This window comes from Dermacentor andersoni, chromosome 8 (genome assembly GCF_023375885.2).
Source record: "Dermacentor andersoni chromosome 8, qqDerAnde1_hic_scaffold, whole genome shotgun sequence".
NCBI lineage: Eukaryota > Metazoa > Arthropoda > Arachnida > Ixodida > Ixodidae > Dermacentor > Dermacentor andersoni.
Window position 1 is genome coordinate 44456116 of NC_092821.1, and position 21475 is coordinate 44477590.

The 21475-nt window shown below is 47.5% G+C and overlaps 1 protein-coding gene across 1 annotated transcript; it reads right to left on the bottom strand.

Moving 5' to 3' along the window:
* Positions 1 to 2763: 2763 nt before the first annotated feature.
* Positions 2764 to 10636, bottom strand: LOC126526480 (uncharacterized). The gene is made up of 4 exons (XM_055068087.1): positions 10532 to 10636; positions 5757 to 5936; positions 4938 to 5300; positions 2764 to 2832 (listed from the first exon to the last, which is right to left on the bottom strand). The coding sequence occupies exons 1-4, from the start codon at positions 10634 to 10636 to the stop codon at positions 2764 to 2766; spliced, it is 717 nt and encodes a 238-aa protein (XP_054924062.1).
* Positions 10637 to 21475: the final 10839 nt, after the last annotated feature.

A 21475-nucleotide genomic window follows, 5' to 3' on the forward strand; every position in this document is an offset into this window, starting at 1 on the left:
CACACCTCTCCGCCGAATACACATTGCAAGTCAAGCAGAGAGGAAATAAATGAATGCCCACAATAATCCCAGATATTCCTCAATTTCTCGCTTCAACGCCAGCATGTTTACATGCACGCTGTGCTTGTTTGTTCACGAGCATCGGCGTTGTAGCAGTGACAAAAATGTGGCTAATTCTTATGTGCTTTCTTACGCATCACGCCTTGCTGTTTTATGCTTTGTGTATACAGTGACCAGTGGCTTTTTTTTTTCCAAAGAAAGCTTTAAAAAGAAGCAACCGCCGTGGTTGCTTAGTGTATGGTGTTGGGTGTCTAAGCACGTGGTCGCAGGATCAAATCCTGGTCCCGGCGGCCGCATTTCAATGGAGCAGTAAACACCCGTATAGTTAGATTTAGGTGTACGGTAAAGAACGCAAGGTGGTTGAAATTATTCCGGAGTCGACCACCACGGCGTGCTTCATAATCAGATCGTGGCTTTTGCTTGTAAAACTCCACAATTTAAATTAAAGGTTAAAAAGTGAGTTTGCGCTTGCCGCTGCTTTGCTTCTGCAGAGATTTCGCAGCAAGGTCGGATTTCTTAGACTTGAGCGCTCTGTATAACGCTGGACACTGTTACTTGTCTTGTTTGTCAAAAACTATATGGGAATTTGCTTTGTCCGAGCATATAGCCATATGAGGCCGTCGATAACATGGCAGAAATAATTTCGCCTTGTCGCTCTCTCAGTCTTCTGCGTTGCCTCTGCAATCATTTTTTTTTTTCTACGCTGTAGGGGTGTGCTACTACGGTGGGTGCCGACGAAAGAAAATGTTCGCTCATATTTTTTTCTGGCCAGCCACGACTATTCTAGAATAGTCTGCTCAGCTCGAACGAAGGCAGTGAGCTAGCAAGAAGGCCCATTTAGTACTTCTGAAGGATGTGAGAAGTCACGTATACAGCTTCTCTATATTTGTTTGATTTATTCGGTTGCTCAGATTGGCAACAGGTACAAAGCGGGCCTTTTTTCGTGCATTGATTATAAGAAACTAGCTACTAAAGAAAGTGTAAGAAACTAGTGGACGGAAGTCCAAGCCGCGGCCTCGTACCTACGAGCATAATTATCCAATGGCGCTAAGTCTCCAACAATGTCAGAGCACCTGACCAAGGCGGCGTTCAGACATGTAATGGCACCAGAGGGTGCTAAGACCCGGACCTCCCGGCACTGGAAACTGAACCTGGCAACGTTAAACACACTAACCCACTCGAGTGAAGCTTGCTTAGCAGGACTATTTGAAGAGCTATCAAGCATTGTGTGGGATATCACTGCCCTTAGTAAGGTTAGAAGAACTAGTCAGGCTTATAAAATGGTTAATAATGGCCACATCCTCTGGTATGGAAGACTCCCAAATAAGAATCAATACGGAGTAGGATTCCTAATCCATAAGGACATAGCGGGAAACACTGACGAATGCTACAGCGTTAATGAGGGGTAGCAGTAGTTGTAACAAAAATAAATCGGAGGTATAGAATAAAGGTAGTACAAGCCTTGGCTCCAACCTCTAGTCACGAGGATATTGAAATAGCACGGTTTTAGGAAGGTGGGTGCAATTAGCGATGAGGCAAGTGCTAACTCAATATACTGCAGTTCTGGGCAACTTCACTGAAAAGCTTGGGATAAAGCAGGCTGGTGAACAAGCAATTGGCCACTATGGCATTGACGTAGGAACACTAGGTTAGAAATATTGGTAGAAGTCGCGGAAATGAATAAGCAACGAATAATGAAGACCTTGTTTAGGAAGCATAGCACCAAAATGTGTAACTGGAAAACCAGTAATGGTGAAAGAAGAAATTAAATAGATTTCATACTTTCTGCCGATCCCAGCATAGTGCAGGATGCAGAAGTGTTAGGTGGGGTAAAGTACAGAGATCATAGGTTAGTGAGGTCAAGAATTCCCCTCATTATGAAAGGAGAGATTAGATTGGTCAAGAAGAAACAGGCCAAGCAAGACGCAGTAGGGTTAAAAGCACATCAATTTAGGCTGGTGATTACAAACCAATATTCAGCCTTAGAACACAAGGCCAAAAATGACATATAGGTAATGAACGAAACACCAATGCAGCCAGCAGGTAAGCTCTCGCAAGTAACGAAAGACCTCATAGAGAAACGAAAATGAGTGAATGTGTCCCACTCAAGGAATCAGAATTCTCGGAACCATAAAAACTAATCAACAAGGACAAGCTAATCGATTTTCGAAATTACAACGTGAATACAGATTGAATGCGCTTTATAGACGATCACAAGGAAGAAGACGGTACAGGCGCTTCCTTGTGATCGTCTACAAAGTGCATCCAATCTTTCCAAATACAATGAACCAACATGCCCAAAAACGCATCCTGCTAAACGTGAGGAAGACTGAGGAAGCAAAAGAAGCTGGACGCAGCCTCAAAGCAGTGAGAAGGAAGCTTGGCATCGGGCAAACCAAGGTGTATGCTTTGAAAGGCAAACAGGGTCATGCCATCAGCAGTTTCGAAGATATAGTGAAAGCAGCAGAAAAATTCTATACTGACGTGTACAGTACCCGGAGCAGCCACGATATTTCCATTCGAAGCAGCAATGAACAGGTTACAGAGGCTCCTTCTACAACTATCGATGAAGTTTGAAGGGCTTTGCAAGACATGAAACGGGGAAAAGCTGCAGAAGAGGGACTACCAGCCTATTTAACCAAAGATGAAGGATACATAACGCATGAAAAACTAGTGGCCCTTTATACGAACTGTGCATCGACTTCAAGGGTCCCGGAGAAGTGGAGGAATACGAACATCATAGTATTCCACAACAAGGGAGACCTTAAAGAACTGAAAAAGTATAGGCCCATTCGTTAGCTTCCCATATTGTATAAGATATTCACCAAGGTAATCTACAATAGAATAAGGGCAACACTGTATTTCAGTCAACAAAGAGAGCAGGCTTGCTTCAGGAAGGGATACCCTACAACGTATCACATCCCCGTAATCAATCAGGTAATCGAGAAATACGCAGAGTACGATCAACCTTTCCATATGGCTTTTGAAGGTATGGAAATGACATTACAATCAGTAGAGATACCAGCAGTCATAGAAACATTATCTAATCTAGGAGTAGAGTGCGCTCACGTAAATACTTTGGGTCAGACAAGGAGACACAATCTTTCGAATGCTGTTCACTACACGCGTGGAAGTATTCAAGCTAATAAACTGGGAAGCCTTAGGAGCAAGAATCAACGTCAAATGTCTCAGCAACCTTCGATTGGGAGGGTACATTGTCCTGTAAGTCTGTTGTAACTCCTCCCCAGCCACACTGGGGAGGAGTTACAACAGATGAATAAGGACCTTAACAGAGAGAATATAAGAGCGGGGTTGAAGATTAATATGCAGAAGACAACGGTAATGAGCAATAGCCGGGCAAGGAAACAAGAGTTCTGGATCACCAGTCAGTCTCTAGAGTATGTGAAGGAGTACGTTTGCTTAGGACAATACTCACAGGGCAGCCTGATCAGTCGAAGAAAATTTACAGACGAATATAAATGGGTTCGTGTGAACATGGCAGACATTGTAAGATCCTGATTGCAAGCTTACCACTGTCATTGAAAATAAAGGTGTACCATTACCGCATTCTACCGGTGCCAACATTTGGAGCAGCAACTTGGAGACTGACAAAGAAGTTCGAAAACAATTTAGGGACCGCGCACAGGGCGATGGAACGAAGAATGTTAGGCGTAACGTTCAGAGAAAGGAAGAGGGAAGTGTGGATGAGAGACCTAATGGGGATAGCCGATATTCTTATTGGCATTAAGAGAAAGAAATGGAGCTCGGAAGGCCATGTAATGCGTAGGTTAGATAACCGGTGGGCCATTAGGTTCCAGTATGGGCGCCAAGAAATGGGAAGCACAGTCAAGGTCGGCAGAAGACTAGGTGGGGCGATGAAATAAGGAAATTTGCAGGCTCAAGCTGGAATCGGTGGGCGCAGAACAGGGATAATTGGAGATCCCAGGCAGAGGCTTCCGTTCTGTAGTGGACATAAAATAGGTTTATGGTGATGATGCTAATGATAAGCGGCATAGCGATCAAGCAACCACGGCCCTGATGGATCCGCTCACAGGCTCTTTTCGCTCCCACAGCCACTATACGTTCCTTTACACTCCATATCTATTCTACAAAGTTCTATCTGGGAAGTTGGCGTTGGCAGTATCTGGCGACTACTCAGCAAAGAATGGTCGGTCACATCAAATACGTCCCTTAATTTTTAACCCCCGAATTGGAAGAAAAACAAATATTGAAAACATCGAACCCTGTTTATTAGAGACACGATAAGGAGCGGTATCTCCGAATTAATTTCGACAGCCTCAGTGTATTCAACGCGCACCCGAAGAACGGTACACGAACGTGTTTAAATTCAACACCCATCGGAATGCGGCCTCCGCGGTCGGGAATACCACCCGCGATCAACAGCGCGACGCCACAGCGACTTAGCTACCGTGGTGGGTGATTAGATGCGTGTCGCAGGAACGGATTGGTAAAACTGGCCCTTGAGACTCCCGTGGGGGAGGGGGGGCTCCCACGGCCTAGCCAGCCAAACAAGCGAGTCATAAGGCACGTGAATGCTCAATACATTTTGGAATCTAGTGTAACCTTACTAGACGCGGCCAAGAGGATTGCTTGCCTTATCGTCTTACATGAATGAAGAGGACAAATAAAATAAACAATAATTTGAATAATAACTGAAAGTGAGTTTCGAATTCTGTCGAGGGCTGAGAATCAAATCATGCAGCGACCTCCTACTCAGCACCAGTCCGCCATAGCCACTGACCCACCACGGCGGGTGCCTTATCAGCAGTGACACCCCATTGCGCCACGTAATGATGACTAAATTATGGCCACATTCCTCATGATGCCTGGAAAAAGCTTGCCCTTATAAAACTCACCCTGTCGAGGCTGACGTGCGTAAGCAGCTCCGTGTGGTCGAGCAGCCGAACCAGAGGGCACACTTCGAACGGGAGCTCGATTCCCTCGACGCCGGTCAAGTGGGCCGTGACAATCCGCTTGGAGAAAGTGATGTGTTGCAGGAACTGCACCGGGTGAAAGCGCTCCAGCACTGACACGTTCAGGCTGACACCCGAGAAACAGTGGTGCTCGCGCAGAAACCACAATGTAGCCAAGAAGAGCACCGCAGCTTTGGGGTCGTACGGAGCCATGGGATCGTCACGGATCATGTTAAAGTCTAGGCTGCCTTCGCGCAGTTCGTCAAAGTCAATGCCGAAGGGGTTCAGGAGCTTGTTCAACTTTTCCTGCATCGCGCGCAACGGCAATAATGTTCGTAAGAGCTGCTTCCAGAAACGAAATAAATTGGCTTGCTTCACGGCTCGAACTCTCGTATATGCACAGTCCTGATTGTCTTGCTTCCCGTGTCCCTTAACTACACAGGGAGCTGTTTTGTGCAGTAGCAATGGGTCCTACTTATACGTCTGTAAATTTATATGGGTTATTTGTGTAAATAATATACATATTATTTATACGCTTTATATGTGTGTAAAATTCCTTATGTCGCTGCCCTGCACAGACAACGAGCCGAGTAACGTCATCTGGTGTCTTACCGGTAGGAAACACTGCGACAAACGTCTATGTGCTGACCTTAACATAAATTGCAAGCAGTAAACCAGTGGGTCGTAGCTAGCGTGCGCTGTGTACGATGCGCACGCTTCATTTTTTTGCGTAGACGTGGTTGAAGTTACGGAATGAGTTACCGTATGAGTCAACATCCAGCAGCGGGCACCTCCTTCGTTTTGCTGCGTACATGGGTCGAGCAGTAAAGGCATCTTCATTACATCCCGGGCGACAAAGGCGGCCCTCTCGAGCCACTCTAGGTCGTCCTCGAACTGCTCTTCGGCAAAGTTCAGGAACCTGAATACCTCCATGTCCATGATCTGGAAAGTGTTAGAGATGTCGGAGCAACATGGTGGCTAGAGCCTAAAACAGCAGCAACGTTAAGAGCCTAATCCAAGAAATATCCAGCACAAAATTATCAGTCGGTCGACGTTTCCCGTGAGATTATCGAGTTATGTGATGCGTTCTTATCTCATACTCACTGATTCCCAGCGTCACACAGAAAAGAAGAATTAGGCAAAAATTGTCAAAGATTACCGTACAAGTTTGCGAATAGCTGATACGCCTCATGCATTAGGCGTGTGCTGCGACTGCGCTCTTTTCTCGCGCTTCCCTCTGGACACGCTGCGCCATCTGGAGGCGCCGCCGTGAAGCACGCGCACACCCTATGGCACATGTACATTGAGCCAAGTTGCTGTCAAAGAGGTTTACTGAAGAGGAGCACATACCCATGTGAACGTAATAGACCTTAGACTACAAAACCTTCGGGATTATGTATTGGTGGCATAGCTGCGAAGCCGGAAAGACGACTATTCTGACAATGCCACGAGTGCTATTCGCAATTACATAAAACCTATGAGTTTGGTACCCAAACACAGATCTATGTGTGATACTGATCTAGAACCGCAAGAAGGGCCTTTATCAGTTGGGATCGATTAGCTGAGTGAGTGTCACGCCTCATGGAAACAGGCCTTGAGTCATGTGCTGATGGCGCGACCCTGTTTTCTTTAGCGTATCCCTAAATATAACTGGGAGGGTGATTGCATTCCACCCACATCGAAATGCTACCATCGAGACGGGGTACCAAACTGGCGACATCGTGCAGAACGCAATATCTAGTCACTGAGCCACCGGTGCGGTCTGGCAAGGCCCGTCAAGATTCTATTGAAACAGACAAAGCATGGATGGTCTTTAAGTAGACGACAGTGTGTTTTACGCAAATTAGGCGGGCGACAGTAACAGTAGCAGGCACTCAGCTTAAATCCGCGTTATTCCAGGTAGCCACAGGCGTACAAGCTTGTCTCAGCAATAACATGAGATACATTTAATGCGCCCATGTAATTTTAGAGATGGAAGCGGCACTTGGTCTTGTAAAGCAGCTTTAGGAGCAGGAAAATCGCAGCTTGGAGCATTCATATACGCTACCGGAGCAGAACATTTTGCTGTTTGAAGCAAGGAGAGAATGATTTGGGGCAATAACTTACTGTTCTGGTGCAAAGCAAGTATTTCTTTTTAAAAGTGCTGTTCCATTTTATTGTTGTAATATAAGAAGATGAACATAAGCGCATGTTGAATCACAATAGACAGGTAAATCAGCATTTCTATAAAGGATTTAACTATGTAAAGGTGTTTAATAGCCACCAGCAGCTGTGCCGACCGTCAGCGCAGGGCACGGTCTCTTTGCACGAGCGGCGTTCTTCGAGAACAGCGCTAAGAGCTTGACCCGCAAGAAAGCACTGGAGAGAATGACCCCCTATAGTGTTCCCCTTCTTTGCTACAATTACCATCGGGAGCGAAAAGGGAGCCGTCTGGCACGAGAATACCTGCTCACTATGAGTGCTCACTATGCTCACTACTACAGCTTCAGGCGTTCAATGTCGACAATGTCTCGTCCACTACGGCACATGTCCGAACACAGTTCAATGGGTTCGATCACGTAGTTAATGGGGGATGCGCGCTCAACGATACAGTATGGCCTTTCACAACTGGTCAGTATGTTTGAAGAGAGCCCAGGTGCAGCGGATGGAAAGCCACACAAGCGCTCCAGAAGGAAGGTGGGTGCAGAGGTGATGTCACCGCGAGGGCTGTTCTGGCGCTCTTAGTCATTGGAGGAAAAGACCCGTGCGAGATCGCGGCATTCTTCAGCATGTCTTGCCGTGGAAGAAATAGGTGCACATTCATATGCACCAGCCGGTATGGTAGAACTTTGTCGATGGTGGGCGACAGGTGCCTGCCTTACCCTTACAGTAAGAAAAATGGTGAAAAGCCGGTGGTGCTCTGAGTAGCGGTGTTCGACGCATATGTTACGAAGGGCTGAATAACGTCGCATTTGTGTGGCCGGACGCGACGTACATTGCAAGCATGTTGCCGAGCGTAAGGTTCAAACAATCTGTAAGGCCAATGGTTTGAGGACGGTAAGCCGTAGTTGTGCGATGAACAACGTGACACTCTTTAAGAATGGCTACATCCACTTCGAATAGCAAGACACGTCCGCGATCACTGAGCAGTTCCTCAGGTAGTTCATGACGCAGGATGAATTGATGCAGCAGGAAGAAGGCAAGGTCGCACGCTGTAGCTGCTGGGAGGGCGAGAGTTTCGGAGTATCGCATGAGGTGGTCAACCGCCACAATGACTCAGCGGTTTCCAGCCGATGTCAGGGGAAGGGGCCTATACAAATCGATATTGACGCGTCCAAACGGCCGGGTAGGCCAAGGTAAAGGTTGCAGAACGGCTGGCGAGAGGAGGAGTGGAGATATCCGGCGCTGACAATTGGTAGAAGAGCGAACGAACTTCTGAACGTAGCTGTACATCCGCCGCAAGAAGTGCCGCTTTAGAAGGCTATGATCAGCTTTGAAAACGCCCGAGTGCGAACACTGTGAATCGGCGTGGACAGGTGCGCATATGTCGGAACGGAGACTGCGAGGTACTACTAGTAACCATTGGTTCCTGTCGGGGTTATAATTGCATCGGTGAAGCAGGTTGTGGCGAATGGCTAAATGGTGACCTTGACGACACAGCGTGTGAGTGGATGGTGGTGCTGAAGAACCAGAAAGCAAGTCTATAAGAGAGGTAAGCCAATAGTCCTTGAGCTGCTCAGACGCGATAGTGGTTAAGTCGAGCGAAGAAACGGCTAAGTGGGATAGTGAGCTGCAGGCATTGTCCTGAGACAAGAGAAAGGGACTCCAGCATTCTGACGTCCAGCATGCTGACGTCGACGCCCTCAGAATGCTGGAGTCCGCTGCGGTACAGAAAGCAGATATCGAAATCCTGGCGCGAGAGTACCCATCGGGCAAAACGGCCTGAGGGATATTTCAAGCATGACAACCAAGATAGTGCATGGTGGTCCGTGTGTACATCAAATGGCCGGCCTTGCAAATTGAACCAGCACTTCGTGAGAGTCCTGTTGATGGCTAGGCATTATTTTTCTGTCACAGTGTAATTGTTCTCCGCCTTCGTAAGCGTACGACTTGCGTAAACCAAGACATATTCAGGAAACACCTGTTTGCGCTGGGCAAGAACAGCACCGAAGTCAACGCTGCTGGCATCTGTGTGGACTTTGGTAGGGGCTGTCGGGTCATAATGGCTGAAAATTGGCGGAGATGTTAGCAAACGACGAAGCTTTGTGAAGTCCTCGACGCACTCAGTCGACCACGAAGTGAGGGGCCCGTTGCTTCTATGTAGCTTCGTCAAGGGCGATATGACGCCTGCGACATTGCGAATGAAGTGTCTGAAGTAGGAACCCTGGCTGATGAAACTGCGCAATTCTTTGACGGACATTCGATTAGGCGATTTGGCGATGGACCCAAGTTTGGCTGGATCGGGGAGAATACCATCCTTGGATGCGACGCAACCTAGAATTGTCAACTGCCGAGCAGCAAATCGGCACTTCTTGAGGTTTAGTTGTAGCCCTGGGTTTGTTAAACACTAAAACAGACCGGAGCCGTTGAAGGTGCGTGGAGAACTCAGGAACAAAAAAAAATGTCGTCAAGACAGCACACGCACATGTTCCACTTCAAGCCGAGCACAACTATGTCCATCATACGCTCAAACGCTGCGGGCGCATTACAAAGTCAATAGGCATTACGTTAATTAAGTTCCTATAAGCCGTCGGGTGTAACAAAAGCTGTCTTGGGTCGATCGGTGTCTGCCATGGGTGCTTGCTAATACTCTGAGCGCAAATCTAGAGATAAAAAGAATTTTGCGCCTTGTAGACTTTAAATCTCGTCCTCAATGCGCTGGAGAGGGTAGACGCCCTTGCGAGTGATGTTGTTGAGGCGGCAGCAGTCTACGCAAAGCCGCACAGAACCATCTTTCTTCGTAACTAGGAAGCCAGGGGATGCCCATATACTCATCGAAGGTCGTATCACCCCGCGGTGAAGCATGTCGATGACTTGTTAGCTGATCACATGACATTCTGTAGGAGACACACTGTACCTACGTTGGCGCAATGGCGGTTGCGGGTCAGTATCGATGCGATTTGTAACAGTTCACGTCCGGCCCAGGGAATATTGCCCTACGTCGAAAGAAGAACGAAATTCTTCTAGAGGGCACAAAAGCTGAGATCGCTGTACCGGTGTAAGGGCATCGGCAATAGAAGAACCAAACACATCAGTAGGTGATAGGTCACATGTAGAAACAGCACTGTACGCACTGGAACTAGCACATTAATTGTCACTGGGACGTCCATAATTTGCTCGTCTTCTATCGCTTTTACATTGCCAAGACATTCCCCTCGTAGCAGCAACACAGGGTGCAGAAAAGAGTCGGAAACGCAAATAATGTAGCACTGTGGGATGTCCACTGCCGTAAAAGACAGAGGCAGACCTTTCCGAGGGAGAAAACGGTCAGATGGAGAGAGCAGTGCAACAGCGTCCGCGATTCCGTTGCAGGACATGAGCACGTAGCTTTGACGTACAGTGATGATGTTTGTGATGGACTGAGGATTCTTGGCAAGCACCATGTGGCAAGCATCGTTTTCTATCCCTTCGAAGACACTCCTGATTTTGTCAGCCTCGGACATTGTCGCATTGACTTTGTTACACAAGTTCAGTACATCTTCAGTGTTGCTGGTAAATGATTCATTCGGATGCTGTGCATATTCTCGCAAACACTATTCCGCTTCCAGCTTGCGCATGGCAAGGCGATCAAACACAGCCACTTACGAGGCCTTGAACCAGGACCACGTTGGAAAGTCGGTCTCATGGTGGTTGTACCAGAGATTGGGTACACCGGCGAGATAGAGCACGTTGCTCAGTTTTGCCGGATCGTCCCGTTTGTTGTGGGCGCTTGCCCTTTCATACATCGTCAGCCAGTCCTCGACATCGATGTAGTTCGCGCCGCTGAAAATGCCAGGGCCCCTGTGGCGAGACGCATGAGAGCACAGGACAGCCTGGGGAAGTGTTTGCTGGGATGGAGTAGGAGGCGTTTGCAGGGATGCATCTTCAGACATGGTTGAGCTTAGGGTACGGGATCGATGTTCCAGCGTTGACGTTATAGGCCGAAGCAACCTCCAACACTTGTAAAGGAGTTTGTTAGCCACCAGCGGTTGGGTCTACCGTCACCGCAGGGTAAGGACTCTTAGCACGAGCGGCATTCCCCGAGAACAGCGCTAGAGAGCTTGACTCTCCATATAGCGCTGGAGAGGATGACCCACTATAGTGTTCCTTTTCTTCGTTCCAATAAATTGCTTATTTTCATTTCAAGGAATTGAGCCACCTGCAGTGTAGACGCCTATCACATGTTCAGGTACGTGGGCAGCACGGTCACAGCTACGCAAATTACACTATGTCATCAACGCGCCTACACGTGTTAATGAATTTTCACGCGCGAAATAAAATGTAAAGTTGGAACAGAGTTGGAGTGATCGGACTGCCGCGGCCAACAGATAAGATGGCATCGCCGTAGGGCCGGTGCCTCGCCGGTCCCGTATCAACCAGCCCAGACGATCGCTTCTGTTCGCGCTCACGGCGAAACAGAAACCTGCTATAGTTTGTTTTTCACATGAAGTAGTACTTAATAGAAAAACATTTCATTAAGTGTGCGAGTGTTTCGTAAAGCTGCGCCTTGTGCTAAAATCACTGGCGTGATCACCACAACGGCCCGACGGCATTTCCCCTCGCAAATAGAAAGCAAACGTTTATCAGCGAATCGGCTCGGATGGCTTTCGGGTGCTACGTTTTGTTTACTATTCACATCGACAAAAGCAAGAAAACCAGTTCGTTTAAGTGCATGGTAATCGTGTTGTAAATGACTAAGGGCATTTTCACGTGCTATGCCGAGCTCGCAGGCGCCGTCGGTCGTCATTATTGAGGCCGTCAGCGAGCCAGGCCTACCATCTCGTTCGGCCGTATTTCGATTTTTGTGAAATCCAAGAACGTGCAGGGTGCGCGTCAAAGAAGCCCAAGTAGTCAAGATTAAAGTAGAGCTCCACATTACCGCGTGATTCATAATGAAATCGTGGTTTTGGCACTTCCATTCACCCCCTCCGCCTAAAAAAAAAAAAAACGCAAGCGGGCGCGGTGAATGTGGGCTGAACCTAGGCAGCGCTACGGGACCTACAATACTAGGGTGCCTAGATGCGCCCCACCATCCTCGCCGTTCCTATAGAATACTATAGAACGTATCGACGGTGCCTACCGTATGCAAACGTCATTAGGCCTATATGATGTAGCTGTGATGGAAAGCGTGCGAGGGTGAGTCGCAAAGAAGAGTGGCTTAATGCGCGGCTCCTTCATGCGTGCGCAAAATATGTATTCCCAATTCGAAGCAGGTGCGGTTCGCGCAGGCCTGGCGCAATACCTGCCACAAAGGACACTTTTGCACATGCTGTAGCAGGATTTCCTTTACGGCGCAGTTTGGCGCAGTTGGCGCAGCACTTCCATCACTGCAATGTTTTGTGAAGATGTAAATAATTTGAAAATCTCGAAGTAACCATTCTTGCGTAATAATACATTACAGTAGTTGCTAATAATTATGATCGGATACATCATCTTTGAAGCACACGCATAAACTCGCACGGGTATCCATGTGAGCGCACGCAAGCGCGCTGCGTTTGCGTGCGAGGTTTTATTGTGGTAACAATTATATAGACATTCTATAGGCACATTTTTGCCGTCGGCGTCGCTGTGGAAGTGATGTTCCGTGTAAAGTCCTAGGGGGATATAACCGTCACCACGCGCCGCATACTGTATGTGCGAGTGAAAGTGTGCAAGGGAGCCGATGATCGCGGATAAATCTGGCGCGCAGAAGGGAGGAAAGCTAAAAAGAAGCCCGCCGTCTTCCGTCGCGCGCTACGTTCCGGGGGAGAGGAGGGAGCAGGCGGCGTTGCCCTGCCTATTCCACGGTCGCGCGGGCCACATCTTGACACCGATCTGCGTGGAGGGCAATGTCTAGGTGCTTGGACAGCTCATACCTTCGTGAATTCTGCACCTCGCCGCTGTGTTTGCGTTGACGCGATAGACAGCCCGAAGGTCACTTCGCTCGCTACTTTGCGGCGGAGTCTAGGTGCACCGACGGTTCGTACCTTTGTGCATGCGGCCTTCTCAACGCTCATTTTGCATTTAAGCGATAGACAGCATGAAGGCCACTTTGCGCGGTGCATCTGACGCACTTCCTCACGCCAGCGCTTTTCTGCGCTCATGTGTGATATGTTTGCCTGCGCACCCTGACACCATGCTTCTCAATTTAGTTACTAAGTGAATATTTGCAAGTATATACGGCTGATAAAACTCCTATCCTACATTGTATACCTGTCTATTACTATGCTGTCACAAGCTAAGCTTCGCCTTTCGGGCCAAACTTCGACTTTTTACATTGGTGCCCGGTGGCTAATGCACGAAACTACCTGGATGCTCACATCAGTTCAATACTTATGAGGTGCACACGTGCCTCAGCTTTTATAGCAACGGGAAAATGGTTGACGCACAACGACGCTACCGGATTGCCTGATTGCCTTGGAGGTTCCTGCTATTACGTATCGGTTGACCATTTAGCTTTGTGACCTGTGCGGAGGCTTCTACGCATCATCGCAGTTTAAGTGTTTGCTGCGACGAGGATCAATCAGCTCGCTGTCGAAACTGATTGTATCAATGAGACGCCGACTGTGGTACAATTTATGAACGAAGTTTGCTTTCTACGCATACTTTACCTAAAAGAAATTAAGAAATGGGCAGGGAGGGGAACGCAAATGAGAGATATGAAGGAATGTTTGCAACACAAATAAACTGCGTGTAACTCGCATGCACTGAACGGTACCTCTTTGCGATCACTGAAAGGAATGCGCCCGTCAGTTGTCAACTGAGCTGTTCTGGCTGAACGCAACATCAGTGCCATTCTGACGGAAAGCTTTCGCACGAAAAGGACTTCTTGCAGTCCATATTCAAGGTTGCAATTTGCTTGACGGATTATAATCGTGGCATCTAAAAAAAATCCTACATTTGACGAAAAATTACCCGACGGTTTTACCCAGCGTTGAAGATGAAATAAAACCCCTACATTTAGGACTTTAGGATTGAGGATTTAGGAATTTGAAGCTGAAAACGCAAGATAGATTAAGTTTAACGTGTACTAGAGCGACCACGCTAACCTTGTCGCTTGAAGGACTGCCAGTGTCATGGCTGGGTGGCTACAAGCAGAGGCTGTCTTCACAGCGTACAACAGAATGCACATGTATATGTTCGAAAATTCAACGGCAGATGCATACGCGCAAAAAATACGCTAACGGGTTAGCGCACGTTGCATCAGAATGAGAAATCAGTGCATATTAACCCTGTAGACAGACAAATATTAGCGTTTCTACCACAGAAAAGAGGAAAAAGCTATTCAGTCCTTCACAATAAATGCGTTGAAGGCTGCTCGTGTTAAGACAAGTGTAGCACGGTACATTTCCTAAAGCAGCTTTCGGGCAGCAAAAGGCAAGGAGATCTTAACGATTGACTTCAGTACCCGAAAGCTAAGGCTTGCGTTAGTGACGTCGTAATGCCTGGATCCTGCATATTATCGGCCTTCTAGGGTTCTTCAGCGTTAAATATCGGCGTGAAGGCTTTTATGCGTTCCGGCTTTATTTGAGGTCTAAGGCATGGTCAGTAATTGAATCGCTATCGTCGTATTACAACACCACGGATTACTTCCTAAACTTACTTACTGAAAAGGAACATTGAGTATAGCGTAAAATTGGGCTACTTAGTGTTCGTTCACTGCGTTGTGCGCGGAGTGCAACTAACAACCGCGATATGACACACCAGAAAAGGACCAGAGAGCGCAAACCGACGCGACATTGAGCTTAGTAGCGCAACGCCATAGCCACTGGGCTTGCGTGGCGAGCCGGCCTGCCCTGTGTAATTTGGTATTTTTCGGACATACTTTTCACTGCTGGCGTTTTCTGTAAAAACAAAAGTTCTGAGGGTTTGCGTGCCGAAACCACAATACAATTAGGAGGCACGCCATAGTGGGTGTATCCGGATTAATTTCGACCACATGGAGTTCTTCAACTATCGCCCAATGTACGGCACACAGCCGTTTTCGCATTTAGCACCCTACGGGAATGCGGCCGCCGTGCTTGGGGAGTGTTCCTGCGCTCTCAGGCTTAGCAGCGCAACGGCGAAGCCATTACGCCACCACGGCGGCTATGTTTGCATTTCATCTGCCCCCAGTAGTACTCAGCGCTGAAAACGTCGGAGCGGCACACATAATGGCTACCAAGCTCCTTATTTAACCAAGCACCGAAGCTTATCTCTCACAGCAGACAAGTCGCTGTCGATTTCGAGGCTACTTCTCAGATATAGCGGTCATAGGGGTCCCAATGGCCAAGATACATTTTATTTAGCTGGATACAAAGAGCTTCACGTAGCGGAGCTGCATAGCTGGCTACAGAGAACCGACTCAAAGGCAGGAGAAGCCGTACATGACAACACTTACGTTTAGCGACGTCTGGAGCCGTAGGCTGGGCCCAGTTGCGTCACCGCGGGCAGAAAGCAGTGCTAAGCAACTGCGGCAGGCTGGACGTTCTGGGAACAGCGTCCCCTTCAGCAATGGCGCCGCAGTAGCAAATTCTTCTTCGAATTCGCCAGCACGAGCGGCAGTTTCGTCTAAAAATAAAAAAAGAAGAGGAAGACAATATTGCCTACGTCCAGGTCCATTATTTCAGTTAAACAAACTCTCATCCAATAATAAAATAAATAACCTACGATGAGCGCTTCATAATGTTGCTAATATGGAGCCATATAAAAGGCGCTCGCGAGCATCAACAAGTCGAGACACAATTTGCATGGTTTTGGCCACACTTGCGCCACGCGCAGCTTTAAGGCCCCCTTTTTTCGTCGTGGTTTAAATCAGAAATGCGGTAGGCCTCATTTACGCATCATTCTCGTGCTGCGAAGAAAGCATGCGTGAGAAAGCATCCGATGCAAATGTTGCGGCAACAACGGAGAACAAAATATGACTGACTACGGAGAACATCTCGATGTCAGATGCCACGTTGATCGTTTGAAGCTTGAGTTTTACTTCTTGCAGGCTGTAGTGCACCATTTCTAATCCTTCCGTAGGTACGCCGCTGCTGCATTGAAAATTTTAGTGAGCGACAAAAAGCCGTCTTGACACGCTAATGGCTCGGATATTATTTTTCTTTTGGTGGAGATTATGTTTGCTTTAATTGCGTGAGGAAGGATAAAATATTCGCGAATAACTAATAACAAATGGCCATCCAATGCGAATGGCGGAAGCGCGTTATATTTTAGACGTGAATGCAACCGAGCTGCTCTTTTGAGCTTATCTCTTGGAGTTGTTGTATATGGCTCCCTCTCTAATGGCAGCAATAAACACTAATTCTATTTCCTCGAAACACTTTGTGGCATCTATCGGTGCCACTGCGAAGTCCGCGCGAAGCCCTTTGCCCGCAACCTGAGATGGCGTGGCATTCGAGGTTGCACGGGTGACGCGCCTGTGCGTGTGAGCCACGTACTTGAACGGGACTCCTCTCTGGCGCGCATCTCTATTAGTGTCACTGGAACCTCCAGCGACTTTAAGTTCCTGCGACATTATCACCTGCGGCCACGTTGCGGTAACTAGCGGTGCGCGCCAGATGTCCGCGCATGCCCTCAGAGTAGCGTGGTGCGCCGGTGCATTCGAACGCTGACCATTATAGGGCTCCTCACCAGGTTTCACCCTTTTTCGCTGACAAGCGCAGTGCATACAATGCGTGCTAACGATCGTGTCTGCTAAGCATTACCTCACTGCGTGCTGCGGAAAACGCTCACATTTCAAATCAAACGTCGTTTGCCCTATTTCTCGCGGGCGCCACGCTCCAAGCCGGGCAGCCGGGGAGTCGACGTATATCGCACAAGTGTGCCTACGCACATGGCAGTGATGTGACGACGCGCATAGTGGCACGCGACTTTGAGAATTATTCGAGGGAACAGCAGTTCTGTGTTTTATATATTGCTTCAATAGACCAATTAAAGTTTAGAGAGATAATAAAACCTACAAACCGAATGTTTGCGCGTCTTTGTTTTACTGCGTACCGTAGCAAGAGAGATGTACTTGCGCTTCGTCTTCTCGTTCCTAAAAAATGCAGTAGCGCGCGCACAGAGCGAAACTATGTCACTATCTACCGTGTTCCAGCACGCGATTATGTTCTGTCAACCATGGATCCCTGGGAGAGAAACAGGAAAAGCTACAACAAGTAGCAAGCTGCATAGAAAGATACGTGAAGGAAAGAGGACTAGCCTGCTCTACAGAGAAGTCTGAGCTACTGAGGGTAGGAAGGCACCCCACTGATGCACCACTCGAGGTGAAACTGGAGGGGCAAAATATCGCGGAGAGGAACATGATAATAATTCTGGGAATGTGGCTACAAGCAAGCAGGAAATGTAGCCACACACTCAGCCTGCTCAGCAAGTCGGCTGAACAGGTAGGCAGAATGATAACCAGTTTTCTCTGTCTCTCTCTCTCTCTCTCTCTCTGTGTGATGTGCTTGCATCTGCCTCTGTGTTCGGGTAGAGGAAGTCGACCGCGCAGCAAAAAAGAAAAAAATGAAGCCGCCTCCCGCAACGTATGGGTCACGCGATCCTCCACCTCCGGTATGAGGAAACGTAGGGAAGGAATTTCACTTGCGGAGGCTGAAGGGGGCTGGTGGAGAGACCGTTATATTGGCGACGACGCTCCCCTCCTGAAATAATGGGGTTCGTGGCACTGAAATATCTGTATCTCGGCTATTCATTGCAGCAGATCCTATACAGCTGTTCTCCCATGCCTGCCTCTTTGTTTCGAGTGGTGGAATGATATGCGACGTAGTTAATCTGAGGTATCATTAACTTATTGACCATGAAACAGCATACCAGTTTGTGGCGATACACCAGCACAGGTAATTTTACTGTCAATCTACCATCTGCTTTCTGATGCAAAGTCGTTCTCGTAAGAAAAGGATAACTCTTATGTACGCTCTCGTATGCCCCTTTACAGCCTAATCATCCTGCTCATTTCTCTCGAACTGTGGTGACCAGTTTACAACTGATTTGGCGCTCTGTGGGCTGGCAAGTCTTGCGCCGTAAAGCTCCACCAATTACTCGGACTAGAAAACCTCCTTTCGGACAAATTTACAAACGCTGCGGCACGGGGAGATAAAGGCGTTGTAACACCACCGCCTTTCTGAAAAGAGGCGCAAGACAATAATGGACATGCTGAGCCCACCTTCCATGTTCTCCAGTTAGGGCACATATGTGGTCGCACGTGTGACGACCGCGTAAAGACGCAAAAGAAGACGGTGCGTGACGAGTGCCGAAGTAGTTATAGCTGTTGCGAGATAATGGCCCGGACCCACCAAGGGCGATAGATCGAGAAGACGGGGAAATAAAGTAACAAGACAAAAAAAAAAAGAAAACGCCAGCAGTGAACGCTTAGGTGAAGAGTGAGTCTTTCAAGAGCAGGAAGACGCCCTTAAATATATGTTGGCCAGGGTTAGTACACATTAGAAATATGAAAATACAGAGAGAGGAAGAGCAGTTTCTTTGGAAATGGAATATGACGGTTTAGAAGTTGTGGTTCTTTAATTCCTGGTCATTTTCTGGCTTCACTGATCATCTTTTTCACCTGTATTTGCATTTATCGTTTCTCCCCCCTACTACCATCTGTTTTAATTTCTTTTCGCCATTCACACGTATCGGGCTTTGGACCATTGTGCGTCGACAACAACGCTCCTGGAAAATTTCTTCGTAGCTCCGTTACGAGATATCTCAGAAGACTCGAGGTACCTAGCCCTTGTACCCTTATCCACGCACAGCTTCGTCTGGAAATCGCAGCATATTAGATGTTATTGATAATACGGACCACATGACGGCTGTAAATAGAGCACGGGATTGGTGCGCTTCCGAAGCGGGGCCGCACGCATCGAGGCACTGTACGCTGCTGTTGATGATAATGGCAATAATAATGATGATGGTGATGACGGCATATTCTATTGGCACTCCCTTCTAATCGGTGCTGCGAATGTCACCTAGCCTGCTTGAGCAATTACCGTTTTCCTACATCTATTGCAGTCTCGCATTTTGCCTACAAATCTCTTTGATCTTTTCTTTCTTGATTGAATCCTCTATCTCTATATTGTACCTATGCATATAACCGGCCCGGCCTCATGAATACCTTCTCTTTTCTTTTTCTTTTTCATCAATGCTCCAACAGTTCCTTGCGTATTTCCACTCCTGGCCAGTTAATGCTTCCATCCGCTTTGCATCCCAGCGCTTCTTAGAGGTGCACGCTTCCTACGGCTCCTGCTGGGAGAATATTTCGGTATTCCATTACGATGGACTGAGTGGTGTTCGGACTTTTGCTGCGGCAGGCGCATATTGCGAATATGTGCTCCGGTATATTTTTGCTCTTCGGCAGCAAGCTCCGGCCTCAGGCGGCGAGGCACACCACATCTGTACATAGTTTCGTTGCTAAGTAATGTTTGCCGTATTTGTAAATCTTCGTGGACGTTTTTTTTTTCATTTTTTCCACCATTTGCATACATTTTGCCGACTCTGTGCCCCTCACTCTGTTTTAGTGACTCCTGGTTGTCTATGTTCACTTTCATACTGTACTTAATTTTACAGCATGAACGTTACACTGTTATTCATTGCAAATTTTCTTGACCTGTCCCTCCATTCCATGTCTCCACCATAATGTGATACCAATAAATTTCATTCACATTCCTGAGGATTTCCTTAAAAATGTGTTTCCTCTAAAAAAAAAAATGAGCCAACCATATGTCACTCAGCACTGTTTCATTTGAAGTTTTTCATTATGCCCCCAATTCCGACTGGCCCGCCGACATTTGGCTAACTTCCTACCCTGACAATGTGACTGTAGCCCCAAAGTGTTCCATGTTTTTATTGCCTTTTTTATTAGAGGGGGCGTTCTCTCCGGCTGCAAGTGCGCATGTGGAGGTTGCGCGTGGCCGCTCTGCCGTATATTGAGAGCGATTTGTGTTGGGGGCAGGGTCTAGGTTACGTCGCCGTCTCGTACCTTTGTGCGTGCAGTGTGTCCTCGGCGCTGACTTTGCGTTGAAGCGATAGACAGCATGAATGTAACTTCGCTCGCAGCTGCTGCCGCGTTACCTCATGTCAGCGTTACCTCATGTAAGATAAAAAAAAGGTAAGCTACAGGTTGAGCACAATGATAGCGGCGAGCACGGTCGGCGATCATCAAAAGTCTGACAAGCGGGGCAACCGCGTCAGCTTTTACACATGGCTCGTCGACGGCGTACACGGATGTTTTCACATCATCATCTTATCGAAATGCGGCCATCGCGGTTGCAATCGAATCGGCGCCCCCGAGATGAGCGATGCAATGCCTTAGCCACTGGCCTGCCGGGGTGGGTTTAAAGAACGCCACAGCTTTGCTTACACTCATTTCGTTTAGAACGACGCTGCTAGCGAGGCACTTCGCAGAAGTCAATTTGACATTTCGCTTGAAATTTCTTTGGTAGCTTCGATAATTTTGGGCCAGTATATTACCTGGTCTCTGGGCACTTGATATGTTAAAGTAGTCCATTGACTTTGAAATTCCCTCAGTTAAAATGATAACAAGGGACATCTGGGAGAAATTAGAGTTCGACAGAACAGGAATATCACGAGCGCGCTTATGCATAAAAATAGAAGAAATGTGTTAATGACCTTAGGGCGCTTCTTCTGATTCGTCTTCTTTAAGCAACCATATGGTGGGGGACACATGGGATTTTGTAGACAATAAAAAAAATCTATTTCGTTTGCATCGCAGACTGCCTTGCATTTAAGCAGGTGTAAGGTCTTGCTTTTCGAACTACTTAATCCGCTGCAGTACTTGCTTGGCATGAGAAGTACTTTTCCCATTTGGAAATGTAAGTGTGTTCGTTTGGTGAGCTTAATAAAACTATCGCTTTTTTCCTTAATAACTTTCTTGGAGAACTGGAGAACCAAGACCTGTTGGGAATCGTCGCGAATGCGAGTAAGCAGCGTATAAGGTTCAATTAAAGGGAAAAAGTTGTGCTTGCACAGAATCCAGTTTTCGTGAGCTGCAATCGAGGACAGACGTTCGCCTAAAGTTACGGTGGTAATCGAGTAGTTTCAACCTTTATTTATACAGAATGTTCTTTGTTGTTGATGGTTGACTTACGTGGACTGGTACAGACAGATCAAATAATATCTTATGGTCACTTGGGCCATATATGCGGTTCCGTCACAGTGAATTCGGGATTAGAAACAAGCACCAGATCAAGATTAGTATTGTTGCGAGTTGCTATATTTACTGACTACACAAAATTTACCATCATACTGACATCAAGGATGTCCCTCTACAGACAGGAGGGCACAGTTGGATTGTTGTAATCAACGTTAGGAAAATTATTCTA